Source organism: Pipistrellus kuhlii, unplaced genomic scaffold (genome assembly GCF_014108245.1).
Source record: "Pipistrellus kuhlii isolate mPipKuh1 unplaced genomic scaffold, mPipKuh1.p scaffold_m20_p_28, whole genome shotgun sequence".
Lineage (NCBI taxonomy): Eukaryota > Metazoa > Chordata > Mammalia > Chiroptera > Vespertilionidae > Pipistrellus > Pipistrellus kuhlii.
Window position 1 is genome coordinate 6,830,641 of NW_023425527.1, and position 23,251 is coordinate 6,853,891.

The following is a 23,251-nucleotide window of genomic DNA, read 5'->3' on the forward strand; positions in this document are numbered from 1 at the left end:
GATAATACTACTACCAGCTTCCCAGGATTACTGTAAGAACTGATGATAAAAAGCATGTAAACTACATAGCATGATGTGTGGCACATACTGAAAATGCAACAATTACTACCTTTTTATTAATATGATCTGACCTACTCTTATACCTCCATACCTTGCTCTTTTCCTCTTAAAATCTCTTGCCCACAAACAAATGCATATTTCTTCTCTTACTTTATGCTTATCCTCTTTGAGTTTGCCACATTGCTTTGCAAATAATTTGATAATTATGTCTTTCTCTCATAAGTCAGGCCTTAAGCTCTGTAGGGAAAGGTTCACTATTTAACTAATCATTGCAAGACCAACAATTAGCATGGTTTCTTCCACAGTTTCTCAACATATAATACTGAACAGAATTTAAAACACATTATTTTACTATTGATATTACAGAAAGTTTCTATTCCTTTTACCACTGTTACCTAGTGCTATCCTTTGCCAGCCATTTTAATATTTCCTTTATATATGCCATATTTATCAGCATAGAATCTAAATTTATATTCATGGGAGAGCAGGATTCAATGGGAATAACTTATCACAATAAAAAGTCACTTATCCACACATTTAGTTTCTTTTCACTTGGGCAAATAGAACCATCTCAATTAATTGTTACGGATTACACATTTCTAAAAAAAAAACCAAAAAAAAAAACACTGAGGTTTTAAAACAAACACCTATTCACTGACAACCTGGACTAGACTTACTTCTAAAATGTCTCTGAACAGTTAAGGAAAATCATAAAATCCCACTTATATTTCTTTAATTTTAAACATAAAAGTCTCTAAATTTTATCATTCACTTTCTTTACTTCTTAATATTTAATGATACTAAATCTTGAAATTTCAACTATGAATTGAGTGGTGGTTCACTATAATCTAAAATAATTGCAAGATATTACATATCTTGATGTAATAGCTAAAATAATTCTTTTTTGCCTGACTGGCATGGCTCAGTGGTTGAGCATCAACCTATAAACCAGGTCACAGTTTGATTCCCGGTAGGGGCACGTGCCTGGGTTCCGGGCTCATCCCCAGTGTGGGGGGTGCAGGAGGCAGCCAATCGATGATTCTCTCTCATCACTGATGTTTCTATCTCTTTCTCTCTCTCTCTCTCGCTCTCCCTTCCTCTCTGAAACCAATAAAAATATATTTTAAATAAATAAATAAATAAATAAATAAGTAAATTCATTTTCCCCTTTATTAATGTTACTGAAAAGTGATTTCATTGTTGCTTGGTTTTATAATGTTAATTACCTAAAGTCATAAATTCTGAACAAGGGTAATAAAGATGGAAGACAGCCTTGTAATACTTATCCAAGCAGGTAGGTATAGCCTTTTCACATCTCTGATGAACTAGTTATTGAGTTTAAGCAAATGGTAAGAAAACTACACAACATATTTTGAAAATTACACTGCAGAACTATTGAGGTTTTCAAAGTTAATATAACTAAGTCTCCTGTTAGGTTTGACAGAAAAAACCACTGACAATTCCTGAATCAATATACAAAGTAAAATAAAAAGTGGTGTGAATCATAAGAGTTCACATTTAAGTTACATAAAACTAAGAAAATATTTTTTGTGAAATGAATTTAAGTATTTATAATCAATGTATATATGCCCATTAAATGCCTACTGATTTATATCAACACTGCCCAACTTAACACAAAAATCCAATTCTTTCTAATAGTTTATTTTAATCATCATCATAAAAGCACTTTCCAAAGATGTAAAATGACAATCAAGAATTATAATATCCCCACATGGGACTACTATTGACATGTTCTAAAAGGAAGTAAAACTAAGCACTGAAAGCGTAAGAGACTGTGTGATACTGCGAAGTCAGTAAGTAAAAAACAGAGCTGAAAACAGAAATGTTAGAAATGAAATTTCCTGCTCAATTCCTCTTCTCATGATAAGATCACAATTTCTGGTTCCTTCAGCTTCTGAAATAAAACTTTGTTATCCTACTAAACTATCTGCTTTAAGCTCTACAAAAGCTATATATTAACTTTTGAAATCTATAGCAATACTTAAGAGATAAAATTCTAAAAATATTAAATAAAAGCAACCTTATATACTTATATACAAAAATTACAGTTAAATCTTTCCATGGCCAAGATTTAAGATATTAATTTTCTCTATTGTATGGTTTTCAAAGTTTCAAAAATTGCTGAACCATAAATATCATTATCCATGTCTCAGGGACATTTGCATTATAAAATCCACTTTGATGTTCTAGATCAATACAACTAGAACATTCAAAATACTGGGTTTTCAACCACAGGGATTAATTGCAGCTATATCATACATTTAAACTTACCCTTCAGGAGTCGTTTTAATTTCGCACAATCCACATTGATATACTGTAACAATTCTATATCATGAACATCAACATTGTCTTCCGAACAAACGGTCAATTCCTGTAACCTGAAAGTAAAAGCCAATTAATTTATCAATTTAAGTCTTACGATAGTCAAAAATTCTGAATTCAACAGATTTTTCTCACCCCAATGATGAGTTATAAGAGAAAATACAAATATAAGAAATCAGAGAATAAATATTTATGAAAATCTAAAGAAAGATAATAAGGTAGGATAAAAGAACCATGATAATACAATAAACTTCACTATGTATATGTTTATCAAATGATACTTTAAATATGTACAATTTTTAAAAATATATATTTTATTTATTTTACACAGAGAGGGATAGAGAGAAACATCGATGAGAGAGAAACATCGACCAGCTGCCCGCAACCAAGGTACATGTCCTTGACTGGAATCGAACCCGGGACCTTTCAGTCCGCAGGCCGATGCTCTATCCACTGAGCCAAACCGGTTTTGGCTGTACAATTTTTTTTTTAAATCATAATATACTGTTAACTGTTGAAGCACAGTAAGAGATACATGGGTATTTAAAATACTCTTCTCTCACCCTAGATCGTTTGGCTCAGTAGATAGAGCATTGGCCTGGAAACTGAAGGGTCCCGGGTTCAATTCCTGGTCAGGGCACCCAAAAATAAATAAGAACAAAATACTCTTCTCTCTGCTATACGTATTTTTAATTTCGTTCTATAATAAAAAGTTTTTAAATTTCAAATTATAAGTAAAATATGAATAAATGTCTATTCAGAAGCATGAGTGGTACAGGAGTCCCCATTATCAGAGGTTTCACTTTCTGGGGTCTCAGTTACCCAAGGTCAACCACACTCCAAAAATATTAAATAAAAACATCCAGGAATGAACAATTCATAAGTATTAAAGTGCATGAAGTTCTGTGAAGCATGATGGAATCTCATGCTGTTGGTCCTGTCCCATCTGCTCTGTGCCATCTTTGAAAACTCTAGGAATTTTTTAGTCACCAGAGGCTTTGTTTTATAGGATTTTGTTGCCATTTGCACATGTAAAAATAGACAACTTTTGTGCATTTCCTGAATCTAGTTCACTGTTTCCATAATAGGAGTGTCTCCAGAATATGCCAGTTTCTTACCTTTCAGGGAACAGAGTGCTCTGGGACCTATGAAATACATGTTTCAGACAACTGCATTTGCTATTTCACTTAGCTTGTGCCAGAAATAGAAGCTGATGACCATTCACCTAAAATACCATTCTAATGGTTTAATTTAGAAATATCTTATGTCACTGCTGCATAGCAATAGGTGACTTTACATATGCAAGTATCTAGATTGGCAGTTCTTTCTAAAGATTCATTTTATATCTCATGTATAATAGATGAATCAACATCATGAAAATTGGTTGTGTTGGACCATTCTACCTGTGTACAGGTGCTTTGCTTTTAGAATTAACATTAGTCACTTTTGGTATTCCTGATCTTTGCTTTTCTTGAAGGGAATATGAGCTACAAATCTTAAGATAACTTCTTTATTCTGCTGAAATATGCCATATGCTATGGCTTATAGTACTCTCTTATGTAAAGGATTAGCTGCTTTTTCCACAGAATAACTGCATAACTGCACTCGACCTAATATTTTTTTAATGGGAGGGCCCCTGTGGAATATCTAATTTGACATACCAGCAGTAGCAAAGACTCAATGACTTTAAAAGTTCTAGTAGATATTTTATTTTTTATTTTTTTTTTACAAATCTGCTAGGGTTTTTTTTTTTTATGGCTTCTTATTCTTTTTAATAGTTTTAAATTTCTTCTTATATGTCTCCAATAATTTATTATTTTTATATTCTAGGATTATTAAATGATCTCATATTTGCATATGCCAACTCTTATTCATAGTGAATTGTTAACTTCCTATTTTATAAACTTTGATGGCAAATCCATCTCTAGTGCACTCAGTATTTTCTTTGGGGATCTCTTCAAGCTTGGGGCTGTGGGAGTGTAGTGATGGTTTTGCATTTGCTTTTGCCAGGGGCTCAGCTCTGACCCAGATTGTCTGGGTAATATAAATGTGGACCTCAAACTCATAAGGTAATGGTCCTGGGCACCTTCCCCCTACCCTAAGCTTAAGCAGAGCAAACAAACTTCTTGTGCTGGTAGTTCTTTTTCCTTTCCTCCCTTCATTCCTTCCTCTTTCTCCTTCCCTACCTTTCTCTCTCCTCCTTTTCCTTCTTTCGTCCCTCCCTCTCAACTTCCCTTCATTCGCTGTTCTCTTGCTCTCTTTTTAAAGGAGTACATAGCTCTTTTCAGTCACATTTTATACAAGACCCCAGTTCTACTCCCTGCATTATTAGGTTACAGGTTTTGTACCCAGTATCATTTGGATATTAGCCTCAAATCCCTGGGTTAAGGAGAGAATAAAAACCTAACCATCTTCACCTTCTTTTGTTGCAAGGCCAGGTCATGCCTTCAAAACCATCTCTGGTTTTCATTTCATCTTCATTTCTCAACCTGGTGGATGGGGTTGGTGAGTGGTTTTTGTTTCACTTTATTACTATACTAAAGGCCCGGTGCATGCCGGGGAGGAGGGGTTTTCCCTCAGCCCAGCCTGTACCCTCTCCAATCTGGGACCCCTCAAGGGATGTCTGACTGTCAATTTAGGCCCAATCCGCTCACAATCCAGGACTGTTGGCTCCCAACCGCTTGCTTGCCTGCATGCCTGATTGCCCCTAACCGCTTCTGCCTGCCAGCCTGATCACCCTTAACCACTCCCCTACCAGCCTGATCGACACCTAATTGCTCCCCTGCTGGCCCGATTGCCCCCAACTGCCCTCCCCTGCCATCCCAGCCCCCCCCCCCCCCAACTCAACTGCCATTCCCTGTACGCCCGGTCATCCCAACTGCCCTCCCCTGCCAGCCCTGTCACCCCCACCTGCTCTCGCTCCCCTGCAGGCCCAGTTGCCTCCTACTGCCCTCCCTTGCCAGCCATTGTGTGGTCACATGGGGGTGGCCATATTGTGCAAGGGTGTGATGGTCAATTTGTATATTACTTCTTTATTATATAAGATTATATAAGATTACCAAATATCATCAATTATTACTGTACCATTAAATAACATTTTAAGTTTCTTTGCACTTGGAATTTTGTGAGCAGATAAAAAAATATTTATTGTCTAGCATCATGATTATAGAAATGCCATTTTTTATTTAAAATACTGCAGGTTTTTGAAGTTAGCCAATTCCCCCAAAGTACCATGGCACAAATTCTCAATTATGATGCATGTTCTCATTCACACCTATTAGAAAAGTACGAAAGAATAAATATCTGACTGATAGAAGTCCACTATTCACACAACATAGACAAGTCAAAACATGCAGGTACCAATAAGCAAAGAGGACTGTTTTCTCTGTTCAATATTATTCTTTGATTCACTGAATCACTAAGTGATTCATGCTATACTTCCTACTGGGTCATTTAAGGATCCATTCGACTCCACTTGCATGAGAAAGACAAATCATATGCATGAGAGCAAGTTCCAGAGTTATTGGCTACTGTCAATTATAATTCGATTCCATTTTGCACCATGTATACCAATATTTCTATCAGCAGGATATAACTAATGTCACATGATGATTTTATCATACAATTTTAAGCACAGCAATATATATCACAAAAGAAATGTCATCAAAATGTGGTTAAAACTGAAGTAGAGGGAAGTAGTGAACCAGGTATAATAATACTAATGGACTCTGATGCCAGTCCGTCTTAGAAATTATGGGTCCTCATTTTGGCAAACTGTCTTGATAACTTCTTTGAGTATTAGTTTGCTTACCTGTAAATTGGGGAGTTATCACATACATTTCAAAGATACTATGAGGCTAAAACAGCACTCTGCAAATGCTCAACAAATGGGATTTCCGCAGTTTGTAAGCTTATAATATAGAACACTTTCTGGATGTTTCTACTTGACAATTATTCTCTTCCTTGTGTTTTCATATTTCTGAGATATTTTGGTTTAGGGATTTGTTTGTTTATTTGTTTGTTTTATAACTTAAGCTTTTGTGATAAGGAGTAGAACTGTGAGATCATTTAGAATTCTGACTACTTATCAATTATTCTATCTGATTGGTTAATTTCATTTAAAGAAATAAAATATTAAAAAGTCAAAAATTCATTCCTGATCCTGGGTAACATTTCCTAAAATTTAGACTTTAGATTTTTGTGACAATACTCATATTTAATTATACACACCACTATCACAGTAATAAAAATTTCAAAGAAATCAATATGTAAAATTTCTACAAAAGCTGCGGTCAAACTCATTTCTGTCAATTTTTAATTTTTATGCAGATGATAAGAAAAACTCCTGAAATGCATACAACTTACAATAGTCCTATGTAGATTTACACACTAACCTGGTAGAAATGCGACTAAAGACTGCATTGAAGTTGTTGCAGCTGAGAGAAAATAAAACTCCAGAGGCAGAATTCCGAAGCTCAGCTGCATGTTGGTTTCCTTCGCGACAGGTGTGAAGAAAATGGCAGATTTCTGGAAGCAACTGTTTGACCAGCATTGTTTCATCTAATCTCATTGTGTCCTTTGGTTGCTGAAATAGAAATAATCACAATACTAAAACTTCCTTAAATTGACAGGTAAATATTTCCTATTACAAACATTTTCAAAAACACAAGTTGAAATAAAATAATGAACACCCATATATACTCATCATCTAATTAAACTCAATAATTGTTAATATCTCATCATGCTTGCTATATATAGTCAGTCTAATAAAGAGGATGGTTCCATCTTTCGCCTCTTTAACCACAATAAAAGTCCAGCCCCGCAATGGATAGAGCGTCGGCTTGGGGACTGAAGGGACCCGGGTTCGATTCCGGTCAAGGGCATGGACCTTGGTTGCGGGCATATCCCCAGTGGGGGGTATGCAAGAGGCAGCTGATCGATGACTCTCTCTCATCGATGTTTCTAACTCTATCTCTCTCCCTTCTTCTCTGTACAAAATCAATAAAAATATATTTAAAAAAAAAAAAAAAGTCCAGCCCCCATCCGTCCATCTTCCTTAGCCCCCACAGCCACTCCTGCCTGTCCCGTTTATCAAATCCCTACAGGAGTCCTCCGCCTCCTGGGATCCCCCAGTTTGTTGTGAGTTCTAAATAAACATTACTCATACTCCTTAGTGAGTGAATTGTGTCATCTGTCTCAACGTCCAAATAATTTTCTGGATGGGCCACCACACCTGCCTTTGAGTAGACAGACCAAAACAGGTAAGTATTATTTATTGTTTGTGGTTAATCCATTTCAAAGTTACAAACATAATACTTCATCCTTGCATACTCCAGCATCTCTTAAAAATAAGGACATTCTCCAATATAACTTCAATCAATCATAACATCAGGGAAAATAAACAATTCCCTTGTATCAGCTAATACCCAATCTGTGCTCAAATTTCCCTAACAACCCCCAAAATGACTTTTCATTGTTTCAAAAGAGATTCATAGATTGCAACATGATTGTTAATTTAGTTTCTTTATTCTAAAACTATCTCCCTTCATATACATCATCTTTATTTTCTATAACATTGACTTTAAAATATATATATATAATAGTACAATTGCCTTTACCAAACGTGAAAACTTGTTATTCTAGTTACTGCATTTTCTGTAAGGTGGAACCTAAACCTAAGTCTGATATCATTCAGGTTAAACACTTTAGTACTTCAGTACAGTTCAAATTACATCACATTAGGAGTACATAATGCCAGGTGATTATACTATAAATGACACCAAGTTTGATAACTTCTGTGTTAACACCAAAATCTCTACTCTGTAAAATAAATCTCTCCTTTACAATTAACAAATCAATCAATGGATAAGCTGCCCTGAAAATATACTGTTCCACATCAATATTACACCTAAGAGCTTTAGTATCATATATCAATGACAATTTTGATAATACCAAGCATGGTGACAGAACAAAAGTTTGTATAATTGTGTGCTATGCTCAATTCTGTAATTACAATCCAAGTGCTTTCAGATTCAAATACACTGAAATATATGGTTAGTAAATAAATACATATCACAAAATATATAAAATTTGAGTTAAAATGTCTATTTCTCATTTATAGGCTAACCAAACAATACAGATGTTGAAAATAACTCCAATTATATAAAAATAAAAATTGTGAAAGTGTTCAATCTTTGGAATAATGGTCATAGATACAGGAACGAAAGTATTTAAGAAGCCTCAAATTCTATAAAATCTTACTTATAAGATATTGGTTAAGTATTTGTTCACTTTCACTAGATGTTTCAACCAATTATGACATAAACATGTACTTATAGGCTCAATTCATCTCAAACTTCCTCAACTCACTTTGATTTAAAAAAATGAAAATCAAGAGACAACCATAAAATCATTGATAGCAATCTAACAAAGCACAACTGTTCAATAATGTAAAATGTATTATTTTTAATTATAAATTTATTTTTTAAATCTTACACATTTTCAATTGTAGAGCAAAGCAAAATAAGATATATTTTGTGCATTGTAAGTTTTACCATGCCCACTTATTAGAGTTTAAATTAGGCTATCTCCAAAGAATACCAAATTAGCAGGCCAATAATATCATTCTCCAAAACACACTTACCATTAACTCTCAATTACAAACATAATAGAGAAAAGCTATAGAACCAAGAAAGACAATAAACCACCCTACTCAAACATGAGAGTGGCTAATACAACCATATATACAATCAGAACAATAAGACGACTACAAATAGTGATTCCAATTTTTAAAATTGTCTGCCTCCACAAGGCCACCATCCTGTTTAATAGCCCTTTCATTTTATAAACTAGAGACCTGGTGCACAAATTCGTGAACAGGTGGGGCCCGGCTGGCCCCGCCATCAAGGCCAATCAGGCAGGGCCAGCAAGAGGATGGGGCTACAAGCAGTTGGTGGGCCAGCCCAATCCCCCAAACGGAGTACAGGGGCAATCAGAGGTGGAGCCAGCCAGGGGGAGGGGCCGAGGGCAGTTGCCCACCTGGCCCCAATTCCTGGTCAAACTCGTGGTCAAGGAGACAATTTGCATATTAACCTTTTATTATATAGGATGAACAATAGCATATCATAAATTAACAAAAAATACCAAACTAAAACAGAACTAGCTCTCCCTCAATTTTTAAAAAAATATAGTTTATTGATTTTTTACAGAGAGGAAGGGAGAGAGATAGAGAGCTAGAAACGTCGATGAGAGAGAAACATCGACCAGCTGCCTCCTGCATACCCCTTACTGGGGATGTGCCTGCAACCCAGGTACATGCCCTTGACCGGAATTGAACCCGGGAACCTTTCAGTCCGCAGACCGATGCTCTACCACTGAGCCAAACCGGTTTCGGCAGCTCTCCCTCAATTTAAGTGGAAAACTTAAAAACACTCTCACAATTTTGGAATATGGCCAAGGGTCAATAAAAGAGGTTTTCGGTTTGTGTTTTTTTTTTTAATGAGAATTATTCCTTAATTTTATTTATTTTTTATCCTCACCTGAGGATATTTTTCCATTGCCTTTTTGTTTTTAGAGAGAGTGGAAGAGAAAAGAAGAGAGAAACATTTATGTGAGAGAAACACATCGATTGGTTGCCTCTTGCATGAGCCCTGACCAGGGCCTGAGCCAGGAAGGAGCCTGCAACCGAGAGGTACCTGCCCTTGACCGGAACTGAACATGGGACTCTTTGGTCCACAGGCCAAGGATCTATCCACTGAGAAAAACTGGCTAGGGCAATAAAAGAGTTTTAAAACATTATCCTTAGGGTTTTGTGGCCTAGAACCTTAAATATTTCTCTTCCCTAAGGATACAGTGTGTGTGAACGCAATTATGTTTTCCAGCACTCTACTGTATCCCTTCTGCCTATCCCCTATCTTCTCAACCACACATAGCAAAGTCCCTTCCTTCTAGGTTTACTATAAAGATTAACCATAACATATATGGAAGAGAAGCAATTCTGAATAAAAGCAAATGATATGCTAAAGGAAGATAGGATATAAGAAATAAGTTAGCCGAAACCGGTTTGGCTCAGTTGTAGAGCGTCGGTCTGTGGACTGAAGGGTTCTGGGTTCGATTCCAGTCAGGGGCATGTACATTGGCTGCGGGCACATCCCTGGTGGGGGGTGTGCAAGAGGCAGCTGGTCGATGTTTCTCTCTCATCGACGTTTCTAGCTCTCTATCTCTCTCCCTTCCTCTCTGTAAAAATCAATAAAAATATATATTAAAAAAATCACTTTGTTAAATAAAAAAAAAAAAAAGAAATAAGTTAATTCCAATACATACTGAATAGCCAGATCTTTAAAATGGAAGTATTAAATTTATCTATTTATATTAATTTCTACCTGGAAGAATTAAGGCTATTAAAGTATAGAAATACTTTGTTTTAAACAACAGAAACATTCTTGAAAAAATTCCAATTAAATCATGATTGAAATACACTGAGATAACTATTTAGAGGAAACCTGAGAAAGAGCAAGAGCTGTCTTTTACTCAACTAATCCTTCACGTATCTCTATTTTATATGTTCATATCTATATCTATATTTATTATATATTTATATATAGATGTAATATGCAAATTGTCTGGGACACCATAACTTCACGACTGCTCAGGAGGAGGCTGTGCACACAGGTGGGCAGGAGGGGACTGTGTGCACAGTGAAGCAAGCCCCTCGCTCATTAGCTAAGCTCCCCATATGCCACACGCAGTGTTTTTGGTAACCTGGGTAATAAGAATCCAAGAAGTTGATCAAAGGTTTTTCCACCCACTCCTGGAGGAAAAAAACGAAGGTCAGCTGCTGGAGGAGCTAAGAAATGTCATATCCTGCCCTAGCCAGTTTGCCTCAGTGGATAGAGCCTTGGCCTGCCAACCACAGGGTCTAGGTTCAATTCTGGTCAAGGGCATGTACCTAGGTTGCAGGCTCCTCCCTGGCTGGGGGCTACATCATGGCTAATGCAGGAAGCAACCAATTGATGTGTCCCTCTCACATTGATATTTCTCTCAGTCTTTCCCTCTCCCTTCTAGCTCTCTAAAAGTCAATGGAAAAATACCCTCAGGTAAGGATAAAAATAAAAAAGAAAGAAATGTCATATCCTATAAAAAAGACATCTTGAAAATGCCTAAAGAAAGTTGTCTTTTTTTTGTGGTGAAGGGACTGGAGTCGTGTTGATGAAAACATCTTGGCAGCTGAGGCGGCCAGCAGTGGCAGCAGCAGCAGGGTGATGGGGGCGGTACCTTCTCCTGATCAGCCTGGTTGCCTCCTGCAGAGGGAGGCCATACTGCGACTTAGGCCCACCCCCCATGGGGAGCAGCCCTAAGCCATTAGTATGACATCCCCCGAGGGCTCCCAGATTGGAGAGAGAGCAGGTTAGGCTGAGGGACACCCCTCCCCCCCATGCATGATTTTCATGCATTAGGCCTCTAGTTTATACATAACAAGTGTTCTTCAGGTAGAATCTATCATAATAGTTTCAATTTTTTAAGCTCATTTTTATATATAGATTTGAAAAAAACATTAAAATCAGATTAATACGGGGAAACAAGACTACTCTTGGTCTTTTGCATCACATCCTTTCAAAACTAAACAATGCTATAGCCTAATAATATCTGAAAAACTAATTAAATCAAATAATGGCTTTTTTTTTTTCATAATATGTTTTCTTTAAAATCCAAGATATCTGTGGCTCAAGTTTAATATTTTGTAAGTAAACTTAATATCTATTTAATTTATAAAAGATGAGAAAATGTCCAGCCAGTGTGGCTCAGTGGTTGAGTGTTGACCTATGAACCAGGAGGTCAGGATTTGATTCCCTATCAGGGCACATGCACAGGCTGCAGGCTTGTTCCCCAGTTGAGAGGCAGCTGATCAATGATTCTCTCATCATTGATGTTTCTCTCTCAGTCTCTCTCTCTCTCTCTCTCTCTCTCTCTCTCTCTCTATCTCTCTTCCCCCTTCCTCTCTGAAATCAATAAAAATATATATATTTTTAAAAGATGAGAAAACGATTTTATGTTAAAAATTTGTTGATGCCACCTGATCAGTTGTTTAAAAAATTCATATGTATGTTTTAGACAAAAAGCCCATATGAATAAAAAAAGTTCTCCTTGTCAACACCTATACTTTGGTATATCAGATTAACTCAAAATTAAATTCATAAAACCTGCCTACTGAAGAACAGATTTACTTACCCCAGCAAGACATTTTTCCAGTGTATCCAATATAATCAACTGAGAGAGATATAAATTTTTTTCAGCAGCTTCTCCAAATATTCTCTAAGAGAAAAGATATTCAGAACACTAAAAGTTGGTTATTACTCTACACTACAAATCAGCACACATCTGAAAAGTCAGAGGCTAAGAATCACTAAAATCAAGTCTTCCATTTTATCTCCCAAATTATACTATATTTAAATCTATTATTTATAGTAATTTTATCCTAATGCTCACACAAAATATATTATCAAGCAAACAAAACTGCTGGTATTCAGTACAGTCTGCCATTAGCCTTGTAACACTAAAAGAAGATACATTGGTTTATATACTTTAAAAATATGTAGAATTTAGATATACACCCTGATCTTTAATAGAATCTTGAGTGGAGCATTTAACCACACTTTGATGACACAAAATAATTAAGGTCTAAATTCTTACAGCAAAAAAAAGACTATAACATCAATCACAAATAATTTTAAGCATTCACTATTCTTAAATTGAATACTACACTATTTACCAATAAGAACTAAATGAATGTCAATATCATATTATTGGTGTGTTTTTTGTTGTTTTTTTTTAAAAAGTTTCAAGTATTAAAATATTTCCAATCTAAATGGGAGCATGGCCACTTATTATATACCATATTTTTCGGACCATAAGACACACCCCCCCCCCCCCCCCGAAGTGGGGGGGAAAAGTCCCTGCATCTTATGGTCCAAATATAGCCTACACATATACTTTTAAAAAAAAGCTTTTTTACTTGCCCGGTTCTGTGTGGTCTCTGTGTGCTTGCCCGGCTCTAAAATGGTTCTAAATGCTGCTGTTTACTTTACAGGGTTGATTACATGTGTTTATGACTGTGATGTTGGGTTTTAATGCACATAAAATATTTTAGGACACTATTTGTTTCAGAATCTTTTTTTCTTCATTTCCCTTCTCTAAAAACTGGTGCGTCTTATGGTCCGGTGCGTCTTATGGTCCGAAAAATACGGTAAGTAAAATCCTATCACTGGGCCCCACACACTGCAACAGAAGAACTCGACAAAATCTTAAATAAACTTCTGTAAGTCACTTTAATATTTATTAAAAGCCCTGCGTTTTTTTCAAAAAAACATTTTCTTCCATAGAGAAAGGCAAGTGATTTTTCCACACCTCCAGTTTATCAATTTTATAATCAGTATTGTCTAATTAGATTTTTTTAAAACACACACAACACATCCCAAAGATGATGTGACTATAAAAATGTGGCTAATTTTCACAATCTACAACGGGAGGTCATTTTCAGAGTTCAAAACAGATAATACAAATCGTGGTTATAAGTGCTAAAGACAATTAGAGCAATTACAATTTAGTCAAGAAATATCTGAATCAGTTGATTTGAACTGAACATGAAGGAAATTTTAGTTAGGAATTGACAGAAAGGAAGGAATCACTTGAGACAAGAGAAATATGTTCAGAGGTACAGAAAGAGAACAGCTGGAGTACCTTGAAGTCTATGGAATGTAAACAGATTTTACAAAATTGAGGGAAAAGAAGCTTTTTAAGTAATTTGAGGATATTGGTATTTGGGAGCACTTCAAAATGGGTTCTCTACCTATTGCAGAATCTGTCACAAGCTCCATAAAATAACATTTTCATAAAAACAATCATATTTTAGGACTATAAGGTCATTTTTTTCCTTTTAATCCTCACCTGAAGATATTTTTTTCCATTTATTTTTAGAGAGAGTGGAAGAAAGGGGGAGAGACACAGAGAGAGAAACATCCATGTAAGAGACACATCAACCTATGAGCCAGCACCTCATGTACTTGCCCCTGACTGAAATCAATCTCACAACCTTTCAGTCCGCAGGCTGACATTCTATCCACTGAGCCAAACCTGCTAGGATAGGTCATATTTAATTTATCATCTACATAGGACTGGGGTTTTTTTTTGTAAATATTCAAATAAGGAGATAAGGAGAATATCTGAATATGGTCAATTCATATGGCATTAAATCTATACGCAATATTAATTTCAGAAAAATAATAAAAAGGAAAGTCACAAATAAGAGATGTATCTAAAAATAAAAAACTAAAATGAAAGTTAAAACGTTATCTGTACTTATTCACAAAATAAAATGTTTACAAAAAATTACTTTGCATACTTCAAAATATGCTGCTCCAAATTTTTAAATAAAAAGCAAACCAAAGTAAACTCCCCAAAGAGACAGTAACGCAATTACTCACCATATTGTTAACGTTCTTTAAAATAGTAGTGAGGCCACTTATAACCAAAGAAAACTTGTATTTGGAAATATTGATAAGACATTCCTTGTTGTGTTCAGTACTGACTTTGGTATGTGTGTTCTGCTGTCCTGTTTTTATTGGAAGCTTAAAAAAAAAAAAAAGAAAGAAAACACATGTTAGCTTACACTTGAAAATGATTAAAAAGAATTCTATCCCTCATTGAAAATCATGAGATTTTAGGAAAATTTTATCAAACAATTACCTATATTAGTATCTTAAGCTCCAATTTTCTATATATAATAGCATTTATAGCAAATCTAAAATTCTTTGGAAATTTCAATTTTTGCAGCTCTCCTTCTGGAAATCATAAACTCTACCTACGAAATTAAATCCTTACCCAACACTACATAAAAAAGAATGATGACTCACAGAAATAGAGCTATTTCCTTGTAGCTAAAAATTATTTCAGAGAATGTCTGCAATAAAATGCATACAATCCTTTCTCTTAGACAATGAACAGAACACAAGACCAAAAAAAAAATCTATGCCCCATACCTCTAGTCAATAATAGCAAACAACTGCAGATTGTTTAAAAAAAAAAAAAATTAGAACAAACTGTATATCCTAGAATAAACAGAGTAAAAGGCTGGCTCAGGTAAGATAACCTATCCTCTCTCAGGCACACAGTTGAGGAAATAATGGCACAACAAACAGATAAATCTCAAGAAAAATATATCCTTTAAGGGGGACCACATTTAGATTTATCTGAGAATGAGTTAAGTTGTATTTCCAAGAAGTTCATGTCCATTCTGTTCCAAAGTAGCATTTTGTATTGAAAGCACCAGGAGCATATGTACTTATTATTTAATTATTAGATCTTGCTAATGCTAATCAAGGACACTGGTAAGGTTCCACTGTGAAAAACAAAACTCAGTCTATCTTTCTCACTTCTAACTGGTGCAAATAAAGGTAAAAAGAGACTGAGTTTCCTTAGTTAATAAGTGACTAATTTGGAAGTAAAGAAGTACTTAATAAAAAAGAGAAAGCATTTTTAGATGTTGGAGGAAGGGGCAGAACAGAAGCTATAGGATTATGTTAAGTGTAAAGATTACAAAAGGGGGGAAATCAGAAAGATAAAAAAGGGGGGACATTTTAGAAGCCATCAGTGGCTGTAATGTAGCTTTTGAATCTCCCCAAATTCCTCTGTGATGGTTAATTTTATGTGTAAAGTTGATTGGATAACAAGATTCATAGGTATTTGGCTAAACATTATTCATTATTCCCATGTGTGTCTCTGAGAATGTGTCTGGATTATAATAGCATTTGCATAGATACACCTAGTAAGCCAGTTTCTCCCACCCTATTACGGGTGGGCATCATCCAATCCATTGAGGGCCTACATACAACCAAAAGGCAGAGAGGAAGGATGAATTAGTCCCTTCCACGAGGCTGTTTGAGCTAGGACATTGACCTTGTGCCCTAGCAATCTGGTTCTCAGGTCTTAGACTCAGGCTACCCATACTAGAATCGACACCATCAGCTCCCCAGGTTCTCAGGCCTTTGGACTCAGTCTGCTGATGGATTACATCACCAACCTTCCTGAGTCTCCGGCTTAGAATGGCAGACAGTGGGATTGCTCAGCCTCCATAATGACATAAGTCAGGTCCTCATAATCTCTCTCTACCCCACCCTTTCTCTCTCTCTCTCTCTCTCTCTCTCTCTCTCTCTCTCTCTCTCTCTCTCTCTCTCTCTCTCTCCACAATACACACACACACACACACACACACACACACACACACATTGTATGGCAAAAGGGACTTCATAAATGCAATTAAGGTCCCTAATCAGTTCACTTTGAGTTAATAAAAAAAGATTACTTGAATGAGCCTGTCCCAACCAGCTGAATAATAAGAGATTTAAAGCCACAAAACTGCTTTCTGTTGGTCTTGAAGAAGAAAACTACCTTACTGTGGGGAAGGTCAAATGGCAGGAAAGAGCAAGTGGCCTCTCCAAGCTGAAGGCCTCAGTTCTGCAACTGAAAGAATCTAAATTCTACCAGCCAGTGAGACTGGGTGGAACTCAAGCTTCAAATAAACTGACAACCCTGACCAACACCCTGAGTTCAGTCTAGGAAGAGCCTGAGCAGAGAACCGGCTAACCAATGCCCAGATACCTGACCCACAAAAACTGTCAGGTAATTTTGTGGGCTTTTATTAAACCATTATGTTTATAATAGTTTGTTACAGGCAACAGGAAACTAACAGAACTACTAAATCTGTATCTTCAAATGCACTATCCAAATGCCTACTTGGAATCTCCACACAGGTATCTTTTAGGTACTTCAAACTCAGTGTTCCTAAAATTTATAATCTTCCTACTATGTTTTCTTTTTTAGTAAATAGTACCTTGATTGATCCTGTTTCTCACTTCCTTTATTCTCTTCCTCTCACCCTCCCTACCCCCCCCACGCTTTATTTTGTTTAACTTTTTATATTTTTATTGATTTCAGAAAGGAAGGGAGATGGAAAGAGAAACATCAATGATGAGAGAGAATCACTGATCAGCTGCCTCCTGCACACCCCCAACTGAGGACTGAGCCCACAACCCAGGCATGTACCCTTGATGGGAATTGAACCTGGGACCCTTCGGTCCGTAGTCTGACGCTCTATCCACTGAGCCAAACCAGCTAGGGCCACTCCCCTCCCCTTTAGTCATTCAGATAGATTTTTTAAAACGAAACAAATAACTGGGCATGCACAACCCAGCTCTACCCTCTTCTCTTGGGAACAGACTTGCTGCAGAGTACAAGAATGTTCCCCTTTGTCAATAAGCCAAGCGTTGATCAGGGGCCTAGCACTGCAGAGGAGAGTGAGCAATCCTGCTTGGGAATGGATGGGTGAGTATGATTAATTCTGAGATGTACTTATTAGGCTCATTTGGATCTCCAACATCACAATAACCAGTAAAACTTTTATTTCATATATGTTTTGGCCTCCATCTTTACTCTTCTATTTCTCAACTTATTCAGAAGCCAGGCATGTATTCAGGCTCCCAAGCTCCCATAAACAGCACAAAAATCTATGCAGAGGGAGTAGTAAATGACCAAGATTTTATCAGAGAAGGTGGTCAGGGAAAGCTTTTTGGACATCTAAATAAAGTTAAGAAAATGGGAAGACCCATGCAAAGATCTGAAGATGGGAGATTAAAAAAATAATAATAATAAAAATAAATAAATATATATACACACACACACACATACATATATATATAAAAACTGATGTTGGAGGTGAGTGTGGCATATTCAAAGCCTAGCTAAGAGGTCACTGTGGCTAAACCAAAGATAACAAATGAAGAAAGCGTAGGAGAAAAGGTCAGAGAAAAGCAGGCATCAATGAGATCATGGAAAGGCATTAGAGCCATGTTAAGAGCTTTGAATATATTCTGAATTTGATTATGTGGCAGATTATATTTTCTAAGTATGGTCACGGTATCTCTCCACCCACATGCTCTCCTGCAATAAGACCTTGCCATTCCCACATCAAGAAGTAGAGTCTACTTTGCATTTTCCTTCCTCACTCTCTCCTCCCCCACCCGCCCCACATCTAGGCAGTTCTTCTGACTGTTCTGACCAACAAAATATGGCAGAAGGGACACTGTGCCAGGAACTTAATTGGTTTGATCATTTTTCTTTCCCTCCTCCGGGAAGCCAACATGTAAAATGTGATTACTTTGAGGCCATGGTGTAGGAAGCCCAGTCCACTGAGAGAAATTCTAAAGAACGACATGCCATGTAGAGAGAAAGGCAAAGGCACTGAGGTACTAGACATTTGGCTGAAGAAGTCATAGGAAGGAAGGGATTCCCCAGCCCCTTCCATCTCACACATGGCGCATGCAACTACCCAACTGAACTGGTCATGAATTTCTGACTTGCAAAACTGAGAGCAAAACAGGTTGTTTTAAGCTTTGGAATAGGTCAGCAATAGATAATTAAAGGAGGAGAAGAAAAAACTGAGGGATGTAAATAAGGAAGTAACATGAACTGATTTATGTTTTTAAAAGAGCCTTCTTGCTGCTGTTTATTAAAAGATACTTTAAGCAAGAGAAAATGGTAGTTCAAGTTAAGCTAATAAGAGTAAAGGAAAAATAGTGAGTTGTTATAATAGATTTGGAAGATGGGGAGGCAGGTATTGAAAATGACAAGCTAATTCTGAAGTTCACTAAAAATAAATCTGTGCGAATACCAAAGAAATTTTTAAAAAACAAGAACAAGAGATAATGTATTATCAGGTACTAAAACATTCTATTGAGCTCTTATAACAAAACTAGTACATAATAAGCATAACTAATTAAAAACATAAAGCAGTTATTAGTATGTACATGGAAATTTAATATGATAAGGGTAATATTTCAAATCAGTGGTAGAAGAATGGATTTGTCAATAAAATATTACCAGGTCAACTAGCTATCCTCTGTAAAAATAACTTATACAAAATTTTAAAATGTGGGGGGTGGTAAGGGCTACTATGAAAACACACACACACACACACACACACACACACACTCACAAAAAGCCATAAAACTACTAGGGAAAATACCAAAGAATAACTTCATTATATCAAGGTAAGGCAGATTTTCCTAAGCAAGACAAAATCCAGAAACCAGAAAGAAAACAAACATACACATATATTTGCCTACATAAAAATGTTTAAGTTCTGTTTTAAAAAGGGAGGGGGCATTATGCTACAGCACTGACAAATAAAAAGTAACAGACCAGAAGTAAAAGAATGCACAGCCCTGGCCCATGTGGCTCATCCTGTACATTGAAAGGGTGTGGGCTCGATTCCCAGTCAGGGCACATCCCAGGTTGCAGGCTTGATCCCCAGTAGGGGTAACACAGGAGGCAGCCAATCGATGTTTCTCTCTCGCTCTCCTCCTTTCCCTTCCTTTCTCTCTAAAATTCAATTTATTTATGTATTTATTTATTTTTTTAATATATTTTATTGATTTTTTTAGAGAGGAAGGGAGAGAGATAGTTAGAAACATTGATGAGCGAAAGTCATCGATCAGCTGCCTCTTGCACACCCCCAACCAGGGATGTGTCCGCAACCAAGGTACATGCCCTTGACCAGAATCGAACCTGGGACCTTTCAGTCCGCAGACCAACGCTCTATCCACTGAGCCAAACTGGTTTCGGCAAAAATTCAAATTTATTTTATTTTATTGTCTAAAGTTTTACATGTCTCCTTTTCCCCCAATTGACCCCCTCCCCCTTTCCCATTCCAGTCCAGGCAAGCCCCCATCGCCCGTGTTTGTGTCCATTGGTTATGCTAATACGCATGCATAGAGGTCCTTTGGTTTTTCTCTAAACTCCCCCCCCTATCATTTTTCTCTAGATCGTTCTATTCTTGTTCATCAAATTATGTTGATCATTATATCCCACATATGAGTGGGATCATGTGATATTTATCTTTCTCTAACTGGCTTATTCGCTTAGCATAATGCTCTGCAGTTCCATCCATGCTGTTGCAAATGGTAAAAGTTCCTTCTTTTTAATAGCGGCATAGTATTCCATTGTGTAGATGTATCATAGTTTTCTAATCCACTCATCTGCTGATGGGTACTTAGGCTGTTTCCAAATCTTAGCTATTATAAATTGTGCTGCTATGAACATAGAGGTACATATATCCTTTCTGATTGGTTTTTCTGGTTTCTTGGGATATAGTCCTAGAAGTGGGATTACTGGGACAAATGGGAGTTCCATTTTTAACTTTTTTAGGAAACTCCATAGTGTTCTCCACAGTGGCTGCACCAGTCTGCATTCCTACTAGCAGTGCAGGAGGGATCCTTTTTCTCCACATCCTTGCCAGCACTTGTCATTTGATTTGTTGATGATAGCCATTCTGACAGGTGTGAGATGGTATCTCATAATTGTTTTGATTTGCATCTCTCGGATCATTAGTGACTTTGAGCATGTTTTTTATGTCTGTGGGCCTTCTGTATATCCTCTTTCAAAAAGTGTCTATTTAGATCCTTTGACCATTTTTTTATTGGATTGTTTATCTTTTGTTATGTTGGATGAGTTCTCTGCAAATTTTGGAGATTAAACCCTTATCAGAAATATCATTGGCAAATATGTTCTCCTGTGCTGTGGGCTTTCTTACTGTTTTGTTGATGGTTTCTTTTGCTGTGCAGAAGTTTTTTATTTTGACATAGTCCCATTTGTTTATCTTCTCCTTAGTCTCCATTGGCCAAGGGGCTGTGTCTATAAAGATGTTGCTATGACATATGTCTGCTATTTTGCTGCTTATGGAGTCTTGTAGGATTTTTATGGTTTCCCACCTTACATTCAAGTCCTTTAGCCATTTTGAGTTTGTTTTTGTGTATGGTTTAAGTTGGTGGTCTAGTTTCATTATTTTACATGTATCTGACCAAATTTCCCAGCACCATTTATTACAGAGACTATTTTGACTCCATTGTATGCTCTAAAATTCAATTTTTAAAAAAAAAGTCTTTAGCCCTAGCCAATTCACCTCCATGGATAGAGTGTCGGCCTGTGGACCAAAGAGTCCCACCAGGTTCAATTCCAGCTGAGGACAAGTAAAGTGGTTGCAGGCTTCTCCCCAGCCTGGGGGCCCTGGTTGGGCCTCATGCAGGAAGCAACCAATCAATGTGTTTCTCTCACACCGATGTTTCTCTCTGTCTTTCCCTCTCTCTTCCACTCTCCCTAAAAATCAATGGAAAAATATCCTTCGGTGAGAATTAACAACAAAAAATAAAATTAAAAAATCTTTCAAAACATAATATGAAAAAAACTAGCAGCCAAAGGTTTACATAACTAATATTGTACATAAGGTTGTATTATATATTAATCAGACTATTCAGTGGAAAAACTGTTGAAGAAATATGAAGCAATTCACAGAAGATGAGTAGCTAGTAAATATATGAAAACATGCTCAATTTCACTAATAATTCTAAAAGTACAAAATAATATTAGACCATTTTTGTAACTCTACATTTTTCCAAAATAAAATTAAGTACTATTAGAAAAGATAATGCATAAGGAAATGACTATGCCTGGAGTGGGTATTTTAAAAAATAAAAGGAACAAAGTGTTTAAAAAATAGGGTAATTGTAATTGAGAAAACTGTGGGATTTTTTTCTTTTTCTTTACTTTTATGAATTGCTCTTATTTTAAATTGGCATGTATTACTTCTCCAATTGGGGGGAAAAAAGTAAATTAAGCTCTTTTTTAAACATTTCATGCTACTATACATAAATCTTTATGTATAAATATTATGTCAGAAATGTAAATGATCTAAACTACATAAAGAAAAATTATCTCCTTTTAACGAGAATCTATATTAATAAACTGTTAGCTACTTAAGATACAAGATTTCAATAAATAAGAGGATTTAGCAAGAGAAAGCATAACATTAAGCAAAGCACTCTGAACAATGGATAATCTGTTTCTAGTTGCTCTCAGAAAATTCTTCAAAAGGTCACAAGCTAAAATCTTTCCTCTGTGTACATTTTAACCAGATTCTAAAAGGCCCTTCGGACCATGATGGGGGTGGGGGTGACATTCAAATTCACTTAACATAAATTTTCATCTAATGAGAGAAAAAGCTAAGAAAAAATCATATTAGGGGGAAAACACATAGAAAAAAAAATCATACTAATAAAAAAAAGACACATAAGCTGTAGCTACCAAATAACATAAATCAAGAAAAGGTATCAAATGTTCCTATTGGTTATTACTAACACATTTCCCAAGTTGGACTCTGTACCACTGTAATACGACTTTCTATGGTATCTAACGTGTGGGTGTGTGTTTGGGCTAGCAATGGTAAGTGGATATGAGCAGGAAGAGTAAGGCATTAATGTGGACAAAATAGAGCCTGAGGGTACCCACATATGGAAGGCAGCCCAGCAAAGAATGTTAGCACATGAATGGGGTAAGGAGTGAATTCCAAAGAGAGGGAAGCCAGGCATAAGACATTAAAATCCATGAAGGGTGCCCAGCTGGTGTGGCTCAGTGGTTGTGCATCGATATATGAAGTAGGAGGTCATTGTTTGAGCCTCAGTCAGGGAATATGCCTGGGTTGCAGGCTCAATCCCCAATAGGGGGGTGCAGGAAGCAGACAATCAATGATTGTCTCTCATCATTGATGTTTCTATCTCTCTCTCTCCCTCTCCCTTCCTCTCCAAAATCGATAAAGAAGTATCTTATTAGAAAACAATTATGCTAAGTGAAATAAGCCAGTCAGAGAAAGATAAATATCACATGATCTCACTCATTTACGGAATATAATGAACAACATAAACTGATGAACAAAAACAGATACAGAGACAGAGAAACATCGATCAGA

General features: G+C 36.4%; 1 protein-coding gene across 11 annotated transcripts in view; it reads right to left on the reverse strand.

The window, feature by feature from the left end:
- Nucleotides 1–23,251, reverse strand: part of NF1 (neurofibromin 1) — a 217,158-nt gene that overhangs the window by 156,377 nt on the left and 37,530 nt on the right. For all 11 annotated transcript variants that reach the window (XM_036454406.2, XM_036454405.2, XM_036454404.2 and 8 more), the window contains exons 2-5: nt 14,883–15,026; nt 12,631–12,714; nt 6,798–6,988; nt 2,353–2,459 (exon numbers count right to left, since the gene is read on the reverse strand). In XM_036454406.2, coding sequence (XP_036310299.1) covers nt 2,353–2,459; nt 6,798–6,988; nt 12,631–12,714; nt 14,883–15,026 — 526 coding nt within the window. The remainder of the gene's footprint in view (nt 1–2,352; nt 2,460–6,797; nt 6,989–12,630; nt 12,715–14,882; nt 15,027–23,251) is intronic.